The sequence below is a fragment of the Coniophora puteana genome (assembly GCF_000271625.1).
Source record: "Coniophora puteana RWD-64-598 SS2 unplaced genomic scaffold CONPUscaffold_12, whole genome shotgun sequence".
Taxonomy (NCBI): Eukaryota; Fungi; Basidiomycota; class Agaricomycetes; order Boletales; family Coniophoraceae; genus Coniophora; species Coniophora puteana.
In genome coordinates, this window is record NW_006913064.1 from 319,204 (window position 1) to 334,842 (window position 15,639).

The window sequence follows — 15,639 nt, forward strand, 5'->3', positions numbered from 1 at the left end:
ACTTGCCCGTTTCAGATTTTCCCACCCGCCAAAAAGCGGCGATTTGGGGGTCATTTGGCAGATGGGAAAATCTTCGGCAGGGCAAGTGTTGCCAGTCGGTCAGACGAATGACCTTGGAACAAGTTCCAAAAAAGGCAACTCCGGCGCCGCGTCATCCCGTCTGACCGACTGGTTTGGAGTCTGGGGCTAGCCCGGAGTTCGCCTCGGCTCGGGCGCCGGGGTTCGCACTGCTCGCGTGCACGTCCTGGCGTGACGCGAGCCCTCATTTCGGGCGGGTGAAAACTGGCTTTTTGCTGACTTTCAGGTGCCTTGCTCACCATGAACAACATTACTCGTCAATTCAACAACAACTTAAGATGATGGACCTCTGAAGGAGAAGGATATGGTGCTTTACCACGAGCTCAAGCAGGTATGCATTTCTTCAAGTTGCTAGGCACTGGGATCGTTCTGGATTGCATTGACCCATCATGATGTTTGTAGCATCTCACAAAAGAGTAAATGCTCGTGTGCAAACTGTGGCGAGGCGCTTGGATTTCGCCTGAATACACCCAAAGTGCATTTGGTAGCCCTCTTGTCATGTTCTTTGGCATAGGTCTCGAGTCCTCCGTTGAAGACTTGTTACCGATGGTGAAAAGTGTGGATGCCCCTTTGCCGACTATTTGTGACGAGAGCCACCCAGAGTACCTCCCATTGGTTCTTGACAACATTCACACCGCCGTCCGGAACAAGATGGAGCAAGAGGTCAAGTCTCCATGGACCATGAAGCTTGGGGCATCATAATCGCCCCGTACGAAGTTCACGCGGGTTTTATGCCACCAACCACAGCTTGAATAACTGTCTCGCAAGCGTCGACGACATAAGCCGTCCCCGCTTTGTCAAGTGAAAGCTGCTGGAGGATACAGCCAGAGCTCTTAGTGACATGACGGGTCGAGGAGTCAATGTGGTATACAGGTGATCTTGTACACAATGAAGATTGGGACCAGCAGAAAGGTTACAGCGTGTTCGGCATGTAATGCACCTCTATTGGTACCAACTTGTGCGGCAAGTTTCCCTGGTGCTAGACGTACTGAATTACTGACGAGTTTTGCAGTGCATCTTCGTTTCGGGATTGTTTAACCCCGAATCCTTGAACTTGGTGACCGCTTCGGAGGTACTCGCTGGCATCTAGTTTCCCCCAGGCAGATCCTATATCAGAAGATAGTAGTCGCTCTTAGCTGGCAGCCGACGCCTAGCAGATACGGCTGTGCCCTGCTGCTCTCACATTCCATCCATAGTATGCATATCACGCCCGTCTATTATGCATTACTTATGCACGGCAATGGACATTCTGGGGAGGCGTAAGGCTTGACACACCGTGCGAGCGACTCATCCCCAGCTGCGATGGCATCTTAACTCCTTCCGCTACAACACACAAATACACCTCCGGGGCTCACGCCCTTTCACCTAATGCATCTGGCGGGATGGGTACGTGGGTGTCCATCTCCGAAATGAGCCAGTACATTAATACGTTCAATAATTATCCAGGAGGGAAAGATGCGTCAAGTCGCGCTCGTCGCCGCAGATATAGTGTCGATATCATTTGAAACCTTTGCTCATCGTGATTTGTCGTCATAGATTCTTCTTCGGCGCAGAAGGGCCTGGGATCGGACTACGTTTGAGCACCGATGGCAGCTGTCGCGTCAAAGAGGGACAGCAGTGGGACAGCCCACGTTCGCGAAATGGTCCCGTGTTTTCTGACTTCTGTCTCCGCCTTATGTCTGGTGTTTTACTCTTCAGACACTCATACACCCCTCACTGCTTGTACGTACAAGCCATTCATACCATCTTCTTTGCCAACTGAATTGACCTCTCGTGCATAGACGTCCACGACAACACAAACTTCTTTGTAGTCCTTTGATGCTCTCTCTGTTAAAGGGCCCGTATCGTGATGGACAATAGAAATGGTAGACGCCTCTCCGTGGAAGGCAGCTGTACAAGCATTTCAATGAGGCAGGTACATTCTTTGGGGTTCATGCATCATGGATGACTCAGTGCCTTCGGGATTTCGGAGTTCCCCGATGCTGTAACCTCATAGCGTTGCATTCTGCGAGTATATGAGCAGCAGAATCAGGCCTCGTTGCTTCGATGCTCCTCCACTTGATCCTGCCTGGATGTCTTACCTTATACCGGAAACTCTTTTACAATGGCCGTGGTCACGCCAGCAAAATGTTCACGATGCCGAGGTCGGACCCGAATCCACATTATGGATACAAAGCTTCAACGCGCTTGACGCGAAGTCTCAGCGCGCGTTCGATCTTTGTGATTTCAGTACGTTCGCAAATTTTCTTCGCAGCGCAACACCGCTTCTCATAGTTTACTATACGTTTACTTGACAGACTTGTTCACCGCTCTTGCGTACCCATTCGCAAACAAAGGTGAGTTATTTTGCTATGCGGGAAGAGCTCGTTATGACGAGCCTTGTCGCGGATTGACTTCTTAACAGATGAACTGAGATCGAGTTGCGATATGATGCACCTGTTCTTTATGATTGACGAGCTCTCCGACCAGGAAACGGGTCCTGTTGTCCGCGAGCAAGCAGCAAGCATCATGGATGCTTTCAGAAATCCATACGCTCAGCGACCCGCTGGCGAGAGCATTCTTGGAGAAATCAGCCGCCAGTATGTTTCTACTGCCTACCGTTGCGAGTTATATATAGGCCTAAGCTTTGGCCCGATTTTATACAGATTTTGGGGCCGAACACTTGAGCGCGCAAAGCCAAGCGCACTCACTCAGCAAAGATTCATTGCGACGTTTGACGCTTACACGGCTGCGGTCGCTACTCAGGCCAACGACCGCGACGCAGATTTCGTCCGCGATATTGAAAGCTATCTTGCTGTGAGACGCAACACGATTGGAACGTATCCTTCATTCGTTTTCCTCGAGTTGGGAATGGACCTTCCCGAAGACGTTCTCGAACATTCCATCATACGTGACATGCAGCGGTATATAAGCGAGCTGATCGCCGTCTCAAACGTAAGTTATATTTTTTTAGAAGACACCGTTCCCATCGCTCCTGTTCTTCGCAAAAGTAGCAGTCAAGCTGACTTAGGCGCTGCCTGTGATAATACAGGACCTTTATTCATACAACATCGAACAAGCGCGTGGTGACAGTGGACACAATGTCCTGACAGTTGCGATGCACGACCTCGGGACGGGCCTTGACGGCGCCATTAAATGGACGGGTGAGTACTGTGATATTCTCGAACGGAAGTTCAAAGATGCCGCCAACCATCTGCCAAGCTGGGGAAGGGGCATCGACGAGCAAGTTACGCACTACGTGTCTGGCTTTGGGAACTGGGCGCGTGCTAACGAGGTGTGGAGCTTCGAGACGCCTCGGTATTTTGGCAAGGAAGGCCGTGCTGTACAAAAGAACAGGATGGTAATTCTCCTTCCCAAACGTTTTTGAGGGATGTGGCTCGGCTGTTAGATTGAATTGGTTTCTGTGTTGGGGAGAACGGGGATTGAAGCCTGAGGCCGAAGGTTAGATGAGGATATATATTTCACTTTCACCCTCACCAACTGTACATAAGAACTTATAGCGTACATGGTTTATCCAAGTCCACAACAAGCAAGATCATCGCACTGCTTAGGATGTCACATATTGATACAGCTATGTTACATGGCTTTGTATCTTCACCGAACCTCTTACGTTAGTTCCCTCCGATGCTTCCATCTACCGTGCTATAGTCGGCGCTCTTACTCTGGCCCTCGGAGTTCTGCTGAGGACCTTGAGCTAGTGCATCCTCGAGCAGCTTCAACGCGTAAGAAGCGCTTCCCCAAGACGCGATATAGCCGAAGCCACCGTGTCTGATAACGGAGAGATTCTCAGTAATGTCGTCCTTCTTGATGTCATGTACCAATGACTCACCCATAGTTGTAGACAACCGGGATGCGTGTCGCTTCCTTGTCCTTGCTAGCAGCGTGCCACTCGACCTCTAGCCTGACGCCACCCTCGCGGGCAGGACGGAGGCCGCAGCCCGCCTCCACGATATTGGCTTTGAGGGTAGAAAGGGGAATGGATCCTTCGCCCTCTGAGACGGGAGGAGGACCTGGTGGATACGTAAGGTGTTAACACCTCCATATCTACCTCTTAAGAACGAAACAATACCATGTTTGTGCGAAGGCACAGGCGGAAGGCCGGATTTGCCATTGCGCAGCGCCGGATCCGCTAGGTCCGGCACGAGTGCAAATGCGCGCTCGAGGATGTCCTCGGAGGTCTCCTCCCGAGGGATGGGGTACCAGTCATTGACATCGCCCGTGCCGCCAATCAGGACCTGTTGTAAAATCATAAAAGCACAAATGGTTTGATGAGATTTGGACCGCGGTGTTGGGATCAAACAGTGATATATACGCACCGTTCCTCCCGGCCGAGGTATCACATACGTGAATGTACCATCCGCTTCAACCATTACCCTCCCGTAATCGAGCCACGGCGCCTTCAGCAAGAGGGTCTGCCCACGCACGGGGTACACCTTCTCGTCCATGATCCCGCCGAGCGTGCGAGCCCCAATGCCAGGGCAGGCGATCACTGCGAGCGGCCCTTTTGATCCATTGTTGGTCAAGGAGGAACCGGCGTACGCGTATGGTGATACGTCGAATGCGTGCGTGCCGCCTTCAATGACTTGCGCGATGTGGTTGATCGAGCCGCGCACGGTGCGCCCGCCAGCCGCAATGAAGCGGGACTGGAGGTATGGGAGGTAGGCGGGCGGGTGTATCGTGAGTGTGCGGAGCGAGTAGGCGGCCTTGACGCGTTCAAAGGGAAGGTCGCTTAGATACTTGAACTACACGCAACACGAGGAGCAAGCGGGTGAGGATCGATGCAAGACAGGTAGAAGGCGAAAGTAGTACCTCTGGCATGGTTTCCAGCGTTTTCGCCACATCCGCCTTGAGAACGTCCTCGCGGTACTCTGTCTCGATGTGCCGCAAGAAGAGTGATTCCGTCGGCGAGCCGGGAGATGAGAGTTCCCAGAAGACATTAAAGGTCTCTTTGTTAATGGCTTGGTTCTCTTAGTCTACACCATATCGACACATTGCTGTTGATAACTACCTACCTTTCTGCTTTTCTTCGGTCGCATGGCTGAAATGGTGCGCACCCGCCCAGTGGCTGGTGTAGTGTATGCTCTTCGGATCCGTGGGGAACGTCTCTGCGAGAATGCTTACGTTGTACTTGCCCGTCTCTTGTAGCTTAATTGCGGTCGTAAGCCCGATCACACCTGGATAATACACCCGCGACGCGTCGGCATACTGTGATAAGTGATTAAGTGATGAGAGGCGAAAGAGAAGTGACCTGCGCCGATGACGATGATGTCTTTGCGCTCCATGACAATGCTTGAATCGTGAATTGAGTTTCTAGTGCGCGAGTGGTAGGAAGTTGAGCGTACTTATAAGAACGCAGGGCTTACGCAACCATGCCTGCTTTAGCTGCGCTGCAAAGCTCATAACGGCACCGAGTCAACGCAGTGACTGCGCTGAATGACCCCGAGGTCGTGGCTTTTCCCCAAAGGGGCCCAAAACGCATCAGCTGTACTATGCCGGAACCCGCAATGAAAACCGTCACCCGCAATGAAATTTGTACCTAGCGTCTGTAGGTTTCATTTCTCTACCAATCTGCGCAATACGGTCATAGCGTAGTTTCATTAGATGGCCCATGTTCAATCTTGTAGGTATATACCAAGGGACAGGGGAGGGACAGTCGAATTTCATTGTGGGTGACGGTATTCATTGCGGGTTCCGGCATAGTAGTGGCGCAGATATAGATCCGTCGGACCGCCCTATGCGGATCCATGAGATAAGAAATAGCCTGAGACTTGGAGCTAAGGGAGCGCACAAACGTTACTTACGTTCAACGGTCAACGTTCAAGTTTCAAGCCCAAGACCTACATATTGGTACCGCGTCGCGTCGCGTGTGTAGAGCACGTTAACCGGGCGGAGCTCGGACCGAGGGTGGGAAACCGCGGAATCACCCGACATCCCGACCTTCTCCTCTCGCTGCTCGGAGCCTTGTCGGAGTCCAGAGGACTTTGTCAAGGTCGGAGGAACGACCTCGAGGCTTGACTCTGTCTTTCATTCTCCTTGTGTTTATCGATATGAAAGCTTTCGTACTCCTATCACCACGCGCATGCGCTCACTCGCGTTGACATTTCATCTCCACTGATCATGGATGTGGCTATCGCCGAGTGACGACAACTTGAAGAGTAGGCGGCCGACATCCTCTTCCTCCAGCGACTTAAGCGCTCATGCAAAGTATCCACTGGGTTCTTGCTCGGTTATCTATCACAATATTTGGGAGAATCTGACCCCTTCTCTGCTCAGCTTCGGGTCCTCGAACGGTGCAGTAAACCTTGGCGGTGGCATTACCATTTCCCATAAATAGTCAAGGCGGCCCCATGTCTCAGATTTGTGATGCCGCCGCAGCTTCACGCTCTTGTCTCTCCAGGAACGCAACATGCTAGGTATGTCACGCTCTCGATACCTGCTCTCACGACCTCACGACCCTGGCGCGCAACTTGACCAACGTCGTGGCTCGTGATTGCCCTGCGTATAGCGACACTTGGCTCTGTGGTCATCAACGAGGCGTATGCAAGTAGCTGCAGTGCTGAATGAGCATGCGAGATACGCCTTCCTAAAGCGATACATTACAACAACTTCTTTTGGACGTCATTAATATCGAGCTCGAATGTTCGGCCGCGGTTCCATAAGGCGCTGAAGACCATTCATCCCGTTCGGGTCCCGCATTGGAAATGGACACATGAACTGCATATGAGATGTTCATCGAGGTTAGCCAACCTACTTATAATTCACATCAACTTCACCTACAGACTTACCTCACCGGCGCTTGTCCCTAGGGTACTCCATGAGCCCACGATTACTTTTGTCGGCTTAGACCCAAAGACTGATCGGGATAGATGCGCAGATGATTAATACGCCTATACCACACCCGATGTCAAGTCTTTGACAGGCTTGACGGGCTTCCGTACTTAAAGACGCTCTCAGTTCCCCAGCCCTCGCCGTTATCGACACCCCAAACCGCCCATCCCGTGCCCCCTCATCGGCATGGACGTCTTCTCCTCTCTCCCCTACAGCGTCCCGCTGCTTCTTGCCGTCACGGGTACTGTGTTTCTTGGGCTCAGGAGACGCAAGGCGAATGCAGAGGCAGACAAAGGTTTGAAGTTTCCTCCGGGGCCCAAACCCCTTCCAGTCATCGGAAACATCTTCGACGTTGGGCTGCAGGAGCCTTGGATCACATACTACGAGCAGTCTCGGAAGTACGGTAAGCATTTTAACATGCACCTGCTTATCATCGGGCCGTGCTCTTGCCCGCGCCGCACTGACGTCGTTCTCGGGGTTCCATAGGTGATATTGCGTATTACAGTATATTCGGGCAGAACACGATTGTGATACACTCGGAGAAGATCGCCCGGGATCTTTTCGAGCGCAGGTCGCTGATCTACTCGGACCGGCCGACGTTCCCCACCTTGGAGCCGTGAGTTTCCTTGTTCCGTTCACCCGGCAGACACGAGCACGCCTTGCCAAGGTGCCATGTGAAGATAACCGAGATTGATGATGTTACTGTACGTTGCTTGTTCCTGCAGATATGGCATCGGGTTTGCCACATTCTTCATGCGGTACGGCGATACCTGGCGAGCGCACCGCAAGATGTTTCAGCAGACATTCAAGCCCGCAGGTTCGGCCTCGTTCCAGCCGATGCAGCTGCGCAAGGTCCATCAGCTCCTGCAAAAGCTTTTGACCCACCCCGGCGACTACGTGGATCACATTGAGCTGTGCGTCACATATTCGCTTCCGCTTGTGGGCGCTGATCACGCTCGTCTGATGCTCATCTTTACAGGCTTGCAGCGGGCATCATCATGTCCGTGACGTATGAATACGAAGTCGAGCCGCACAGCGACCCTCTCGTAAACATCATCACGAACGCCAACTCGCGCATCATTCACGTTGGTTCTGTCGACAAGTCGATTATGATTGGTCTCTTCCCCTTCTGTACGTGACCAGCGTCTTTCACCCAGCGCGTTCCTGATGTCATGTGCAAAATGCCCAGTGAAATACGTTCCGTCGTGGTTGCCAGGAGGCGTCATGAATGCCGCCGACTGCCGGAACCTCGTCAAGGACGCGCTCAACATTCCGTTTGAACACCTCCGCAAGAAGCTGGTGCGTCTGTACTATATTATGCTGGGACTCATGTTCTCACTGTCAGCAACAGAACGAGGGTACCAACGGACATTCATCACTAGGCGCCGACTCCCTCCAAAGCTTCGGAGACAGACACACCGAAGAACAGATCGCAATGATCAAGGATGCTTGTATGACGTCATTCTCTGGCAAGTATCATCACATCAGACATCCCACGCACTCGGAGCTGAAGTCATTCCGTTCATTTTATTAGCGGGCGCGGAAACTGTGGGTAACGTTCATGAGCATTTCGACAAGCATGATCTGACCATCTCGACAGACCGTTGCCACGATTCTGACTGCTATGGTCGCACTTGTGCTCCATCCGGAAGCACAGAAGCTTGGGCAGCAAGAGATCGACAGGGTCGTGGGGTCGCATAGGCTTCCTAACTTCGAGGACAGGGCGTCGCTACCTTATCTCGAAGCAATATATCGCGAGTCGCTTCGGTGGCATCCGGTCTCTCCACTTGGTAAGTTGCACTCATCATACGAAGCATACCATCGACTAATTGCTATCATCAGGCGTTCCCCATTCACCCAATGCCGATGATGTATACGATGGTTACTTGATTCCCAAAGGTAAGCCAGATGCGGATCGAGGGAGGGCTGTGAGCTTATAACGCTTTGTCACCAGGCTCCGTCGTCTTTTTCAACAATTGGTACGTCTCACTCGCCACACTCGCCGCCCGCGTCTTACACTGCATGTCAGGTCAATCTCGCGAGACGAAGCCCGTTTCCCCTCGCCCGAAGAGTTCAAACCAGAGCGTTGGCTGAAGCCCGACGGCAGCATCATCGACGACGAGCCCGAGTTCGCGTTCGGCTTCGGGCGACGGGTCTGTCCCGGTAGACACGTCGCCGACGCGACCGTGTGGTCGGCGCTTGCGTGCATGCTTGCGGTGTACAACCTCGAGAAGCCCAAGGGCGCGGATGGCCGTCCTGTCGACTTTGAGCCGACGTGGGTGTCTGGGCTTTCTTCGTGAGTGGCGCTTTTCTTCTTCGTTGCATGGTATTAAACACTGACTATGTGATTGGTGGCAATTTCCTAGGGCACCACACCCCTTCCCGTGTAATATTGTCCCTCGAGATCCCGCTATGTACGTAGCGGCGTTGAGCGAGAGAATCGCTGCTTCCGAGCCGTGAGGTAGTGGCTTCCTTTCTTCTTGGATGTATTGTACTCAAGAATGAGTCCGAGCGCACACGCTTTATACCCACGTATATATGTAGGTAATCGAGAGTTTCAGATAATTATATGCACTCCGTGAAGTCTGTACATAGTCATCTCCCATACTGAGAAACAGCAGAAACATAAAACGCGATGGTCCTGCGATCGATACTTTGAATCAGGTCAAAACAAATTTTTGATTCTCGTCAGACGCCGAGCGCTGGCATCAATTATCTTGCTGCTATGATTGTCATTCTCAATAAGGCTAACGGAATTCTTTCTTGAATTGTGGAATTACTACGATACATTCTTTCCGATATAGAATTACATGATTACAACTGGCGCAGTAGTCTCCAACACAAGCGCGCTAGCGATTTGTCTCCGTATATCAGAGGAACGCCTTGAAGATAACATTTAGTCTTTTGAAAGGTACAACTTAACAAAAGCAACGCTTACCTACTATGTCGCAGGCGAAACCTAAAGCTCGTTAATGACGAAGGTTGAACGAAATATTTTGTAAGTGTCGACGGCCTCTTTGCCTTTGTCTTCGTCTTTGTCTTTGTCTTTGTCTTTGTCTTCATCTTGCTCTTCGCCTTGCTCTTCGCCTTGATCTTTGCCTTTCTCTTTGCCTTGCTCTTTGCTTCCCTTCTCGTAGAAGGGAACGAGATACAGATCCTTCCCTTCCGCAGGAATGACCTTGAAAAGGATTGGGTGAGTAGAAAAGCGGATGGTCCCGACCACACCCGATCCCGTGTTTGTCGTAAAGCTTAGGTCTTCATCGACTCCCCACTGACTGACGGCTTTAGTGAGACGCGCATGAACGCGGTGATTCCCGTTGTCGACCCAATCGCAAAGAAGCTGCATCGGAGCCAACGCCTGAGCGCGGTGTTCGAGTGAGAATCTGTGCGGGGAAGGATCATTCTGGTGGCGACTGCCGACGCTAAGCATACGTTCGGTGCCACCTATGTCCTGCATATAGAGATAATCACCATCAGTGCCCTTCTTCTTCAGCTGGAACGATAACGGCCTTTCCGCCGAGTCCTCGTAGGACTTCTTGAAGAAGCGTAGAGCTGGAGGGAAGTAGTTGGAAGCAGTATTCAACATGTTTTGGATACGATCTCGGCATCTATCCCGAAGGTATTCCGCTTCCTGTACATCTGAGTTTATATTGAGTGAGTACAGTCATGGAAATGTGTTGGAATGATCTCACGCACTAGCAGCGGTGAACAAACTCAGGACAAGGCCCTGACGAAGGACGAATGCCGCGGCAGTGATACGGCTGTCGATGTCTTCGACGTAGTTGGAAAAGAAGTACCGGAAGTTGGACCGATCGACAGCCTTCTTGTAGAACCGATTGTGCCAGGTGCGAAGGGCATTTCCGCCCGTAATATCGCTCGATTCCGACCCCAGGATCGCTTTGTAGATGTTGTCTGTTCGAAAAATCACTCCGGTTGTTTGGCTTCTCAAAGCACAAATTAAGTCCTGATAGTTCTGATCATGAACATCGATCCTGTTTGTAGCAAGGCACAACTACGATTAGAAAGAAGGAAAACACGAGGCAAACGGAAGTCTTTTGACGCACTCTTTCTTATCCCCGATGATGTACTTCATCCTCTCTGTCCAAAACGTGATAAGCCTGAAAGCGTCCATAGTTTCGACTTTGAACTGAAAGTCCTCTAGCTCGTTTAAGATCTTCTCTTGGTTTGCAATGACTTGAGAGATGCGATCGACGACAGGGCCGGCCATCCCGTCTTTAATAGATTGAATGAAGCCCCCTACAACTTGCGATACGATGTCATTCAAAATATCAAGGACGATACTAGCCATTGGAAAATCCGATGAAGGGTGAGGAGGGACGACGGTAAGGTGGGAGTGCGATTGGGTTCCAGAACGGATGTGCGTCTCCTTCAAAAGTCCTGGTTATATAACCTGGGCTTGGTGGTACTCGAATGAGTGGGGACGTACGCCATCAATACGGTCAATGAAAAGACCGGAGAAGCGATCGCATCAGGTGTCTGCAAAAGTTCGGACCCAGCTTGACATCAAACTTGAACCGAACCCCAAGTGGTCAAGATTGACCGCACAATGGAACAGAACTCCAACAACGAGGCTAATTCGACGTTGCTTGGAAAGTCCGCAGCAGCTACGAACGTGTAGTATTGTCACGTCATCGTAAACGGGCGTCTAGCACGGAAGGAAGCTGCAAGGTGACTCTCCACAACAAGGAAGTCGCCATTATGAGATGTGGCTTCAATCACGAATCATTGACATGCATAATACCTCCAGATACCAGTGGTCACCCGACCGACTCTCCAAGTAATCGATATTTCCAGACGCAAACTATAATCCCATCAGCTTGGGGGCTTTCGTGAGCACAGTATGAGCGTTATGCTGACAACGCAGTACGCATATTGTAAGCCTCATAAGCCCACCCTTCGCGAGCAATTTAGACGTGGAAATCTGGCCCCAGCGAACTCCCAGCGATCAATCGGAATATATTATGCATGTCTTCTGGCTGGTCCAGAGGGGGCGCTTTCAATTCTGCGGTACTTCAGGAGTTAATTATCATGGTCATTGCTGTTCATACCTTTGCTACAAGGCGGTGCGTTGAAGCGTAGCGAATAGAGCTCAGTGTAGTGGTGCAAAGTGAAGAGACACCGCCAACAGCAAATCGGACCGTCTGCGTTGACGCGTTTTGCGGTGGCGGTGAAATCTGGAGACGCGACTCGCGCTAGGGAAAAGGACACCGCGCTCGGCCCAAGCTCAGCCAAAAGTCCTCTCTCACCCAAGCTCAGTCAGAAAACATTCTCATCTCTCTTTCCGTTGCGTACATGCCATCCGTTCATCCGAGCATGCGTTCGCTCTCAAGTTTGCGACACAACGACTCAAACAACGACCTAATGCGAACCAGCTCAACGTCCAAAGAACTATAACACAAGTGTGCAACCAGACGCCTGCGAACCAGAGCACGACAAACGATGGCAAGGGGGAGTGGTATGCTGGGAGAAGAGAGGGAAAACAAGAGAAAGGAGGGGCAGAGGATCGAGTAAGGAGGGGCGGCTGAAGTTCTTGGGCTTTGGAAGGTGTGTCGTGAGGCTGCTTGCGTGACTAGCTGAGCAGCCGAGAAAGATGACTCCAACGGCTCAGTCTTGCGAGAAAACCCTTCCCTAACCTACTCGAGCAACATATCCCTCGTCAATGGCTTGCGGGAACCATTCAAAACCTCGCCTCCTGCGTATCGGGGCAAGTCTCTTTTCGGTTGCTTGGTCCACCTCTTCCTCCCCTTGTCTAGATTGTCAGCACTCTCTAGCCGGGGCGGTGGTCTGCTGGCAGGGATATTGAACGGGTCCCTGGGCAGTGATTTTCACAGTCCACTGTCGTACGACGGCACGGGACCTAGAAGAGGTTCCACAGGCGTTCGCCCTCATCAGGAGTATAGCGAGGCTGCCTCGTCAGCTCTGTAAGCTCTCACTTGTCGCCCGCTGTTTCATATGCCAAAATGGGTTCCGGATGAAGCTTGGGCATCGAAGTCTCTCCTCCGTAGTCATGTCGAAGTGCTCGAAACTCGATTCCAAGTATGTCGTTCCGGCCGACTGGCCACCTTCAGGAGATTTTTTGACGCGATCGCAGCCGTATCGGGCATATTCATGGGCCCTGGGGTTCCCTTCCCCCCCAAGAGCAGCCACGAACGCCTCTGGAGCGCATCGTGAGCGACTTCAAATATGGTCTCCTCGACCTGGCTGCGACGCTGGCGAAACCGTCAGAGGACTGGCTATCATTCGCTTGGTAGACTTCGTCTGGTTAATCTTCCTTTTGCGTTGCTAGTTTTGGCCTGCGGGTGCCCAAGGTCGTTTCAGGCAGAAGAACTTGGTGCCGGATGTGTAATACGTCGCTCGCAGGCTGTCCTGAAGCTATATGCAGCCACCTTCAATAAGGCCTTTACCGTCCTCTCCCTAGCCAGCGCGTAGTATCATTGGAGAATCTAACCTGGCCGTGACGACTGTGCCGGGAGCGAATTGGAATAAAGTCAGTAACGACGTCGTATCACGAGTAATACAGGTTATCTCACCAAACTCATTGGTCGTCTATAAGCTTATCCTTCCCGCAGCCGGTGGGGTTTCCTCCGAACGCGGTTGTGGCAACTCAGGTACTCGAAGAAATTGGCCGCCACCGACAAGTGAGACATGCTCTTGTTGGCTGTCCCTCATAATTGTCCGCTGAGCTAGGACCTAGGTGGCAACCTTGTCGTCGATGAGAAGGCCTGTGGTTCCTACCACGGGTCTCCGGACCTGGAGGTATCTAAATGCTACTAGGAGATTTATTTGAACGGTGCTTGCTCGGTGCTGTGGCTAAGGTGGCCCTGGGTCGAAGACGTCGATGTTCAATCTGGGCAAGATACTTGGGGCGGATGCCACTGGCAGCTGTGCGGTGACCGACGACCATGCTCTTGTGGATGTCACATATTATTGTCTCCCGAACCGGGGCATGGGTGGCTGCCCTTCTGGTATTGAAGGGGATGGCACTGTCGACGGCACGGGGGGCCCTCGGACTGGATATATCTGGGAGTCCTTGGGAGTTTCGCTTGAGCTACGCTTGCGTGAGGTGGTGGCTTGGTGGCTATGGGTCTAAAACATTGTAGTGCGTTCTAGGCAAGGTGCTCGCGAGGAATGCCATTGCAACGTGATGCAGTGGCCCACGACCGTGCTCTTGTTGGTCAACTCGGGCTATTGTCGCTTGAGGTGGGGCCTATGTGGCTGCCCGTCGGCATCGACGGCGAAGGTCTTGTGATAGATTCGCTTGAGCGACGCTTGCTCGAGGCTGTGGTTGGGCGGTTCCGGGTCAAAGGCGTCGACGTGCGTTCTGGGTAAGGTCTTCGGGGTAGATGCCACCGTACCAATGCGGTGGCCAACGGTGCTACTTGGAGGAGCTCGCGGCTATGGTGTCTCAGCCACTTGGGTTCCCGTCGTCTGTGGCACCTTCGAAGGCTGGGTGGTTGACGTGCGAAGGGTGCGACGGGACTCTCTGCGTTGGTCTTGAGTTCGACGCGGTTGTTTTTTGGATGATATGCCCGAGTGGCCTATAGGGTGATCGTGCGAAGGTGGTCTCCACTTTGGTCTTGAGCGACGCGACTTTCCGGGTGATGGGATTGGATCGGCCACGGGATAAAGGCTATAGGACGTCCCCAGCGGTGCTCTTGACGTCGGCATGGTTCCGTAGACATCTCTGAATGCTCGTGGTATTGGAATAATAGCAATGCAAGCACCGTCAAACAAGCACTCGTAACTAATGACTAGACGGTGAATGCTCGGTGGCTTCTTGTCTGACGCTTCGCCTTTCCCGGGGGACCTTCCGGACTGCCCGGTTTGTATTCTGTGAATTTACTGAAGCCGGATAGTCTCTGGAAAGGGCCACTTGCACTTCGGAGCACGGTTGGAGATATGTCATCGTCGTGATCTGTCTCCTCGGCGTACTCCCAGGACCCCTTTACCCTTGTTCGCCTCGTGCGCGGGTCGGTGGTACTGAATGTGTTGTCTCACCTTCGCGGTTAGCAGCTTCTTGCCATGTCTCCGGTGCTTGTTGGTCTCTTGGAGTTGCCTGGCGATGCATGTCTTCTTGTTGAGGAATATGTCTGATGGGAAGGGCGAGATCTGTGGCAGCATCACGCGGTTCACGGCCCATTGATCGATGCGGGTCGGAACCTCCGGCGTGCGGTGTTTACTTGAGGTGCGAACATTTAGGCTTGTGGGTGCCAGTTTTAGGCGCTTGCTGCCGCCTTCCATATCCCCGAAAAATCTCTTTTCTCACTTGCCTCGCTCTGCGATAGGCACACGATTGTGATATTGATCATAGCTGCATATCAAATTTAATGCGAGCTTGTGACCCTTTGCTGTGCGCTGAATGAAAGGACGCGATGTGTTACTGGCACGCCTCGCCTCGCGAACGGTGGGTTAGCCCAGGTTGGTGGCTCATTTACGGAGTTTTGTATCGGATCGGGCGTCCTCTTTGGAGCACGTCACATCCGGGGGTCCATGCAACCTCCGTGGAGTGGTCTGTCCGCTGGGGAATCCCACAAAATTCATGCTGAGAGCCCAAGCTTCCGAGCCTAGGCGCTTGGTCCGCGTCGCTGCGCAGTCACGCCCAAGCCAGTTTAGGCTTTATCGACGGCCTGATGCGACGTCGATACGAGGTAATTAACCTTAAACCGACGGCCGGTTTGGCAAGACAGGGCCTGCCGACTGGGACGTTCTGAC

General features: G+C 52.4%; 5 protein-coding genes across 5 annotated transcripts; 3 read left to right on the top strand and 2 right to left on the bottom strand.

The window, feature by feature from the left end:
* Positions 1–2,150: 2,150 nt before the first annotated feature.
* On the top strand, positions 2,151–3,445 carry CONPUDRAFT_63003 (terpenoid synthase; the record flags this gene model as incomplete). Its single annotated transcript, XM_007774220.1, has 4 exons — positions 2,151–2,307; positions 2,483–2,657; positions 2,724–3,012; positions 3,110–3,445. The coding sequence occupies 4 exons, from the start codon at positions 2,151–2,153 to the stop codon at positions 3,443–3,445; spliced, it is 957 nt and encodes a 318-aa protein (XP_007772410.1).
* Positions 3,446–3,602: 157 nt separating this feature from the next.
* CONPUDRAFT_109547 (D-amino-acid oxidase) lies at positions 3,603–5,675 on the bottom strand. The gene is made up of 8 exons (XM_007774341.1): positions 5,421–5,675; positions 5,327–5,367; positions 5,091–5,252; positions 4,888–5,036; positions 4,395–4,820; positions 4,148–4,313; positions 3,908–4,088; positions 3,603–3,846 (listed from the first exon to the last, which is right to left on the bottom strand). Exons 2-8 carry the CDS (start codon positions 5,358–5,360, stop codon positions 3,690–3,692), a joined length of 1,275 nt encoding a protein of 424 aa, XP_007772531.1. The 5' UTR covers positions 5,361–5,367; positions 5,421–5,675; the 3' UTR covers positions 3,603–3,689.
* A 1,417-nt stretch (positions 5,676–7,092) lies between these two features.
* CONPUDRAFT_129254 (cytochrome P450) lies at positions 7,093–9,381 on the top strand (the record flags this gene model as incomplete). Its single annotated transcript, XM_007774342.1, has 12 exons — positions 7,093–7,309; positions 7,393–7,522; positions 7,632–7,820; positions 7,886–8,037; positions 8,096–8,205; positions 8,258–8,375; positions 8,441–8,454; positions 8,507–8,696; positions 8,749–8,805; positions 8,861–8,885; positions 8,936–9,202; positions 9,273–9,381. The coding sequence occupies 12 exons, from the start codon at positions 7,093–7,095 to the stop codon at positions 9,364–9,366; spliced, it is 1,563 nt and encodes a 520-aa protein (XP_007772532.1). The 3' UTR covers positions 9,367–9,381.
* A 484-nt stretch (positions 9,382–9,865) lies between these two features.
* Positions 9,866–11,215, bottom strand: CONPUDRAFT_157352 (uncharacterized protein; the record flags this gene model as incomplete). Its single annotated transcript, XM_007774343.1, has 3 exons — positions 9,866–10,545; positions 10,603–10,898; positions 10,971–11,215. 3 exons carry the CDS (start codon positions 11,213–11,215, stop codon positions 9,866–9,868), a joined length of 1,221 nt encoding a protein of 406 aa, XP_007772533.1.
* Positions 11,216–12,366: 1,151 nt separating this feature from the next.
* Positions 12,367–14,615, top strand: CONPUDRAFT_75893 (uncharacterized protein; the record flags this gene model as incomplete). The annotated part of the gene is made up of 9 exons (XM_007774231.1): positions 12,367–12,434; positions 12,681–12,848; positions 13,019–13,174; positions 13,214–13,235; positions 13,346–13,414; positions 13,448–13,535; positions 13,743–14,011; positions 14,038–14,241; positions 14,472–14,615. The coding sequence occupies 9 exons, from the start codon at positions 12,367–12,369 to the stop codon at positions 14,613–14,615; spliced, it is 1,188 nt and encodes a 395-aa protein (XP_007772421.1).
* Positions 14,616–15,639: the final 1,024 nt, after the last annotated feature.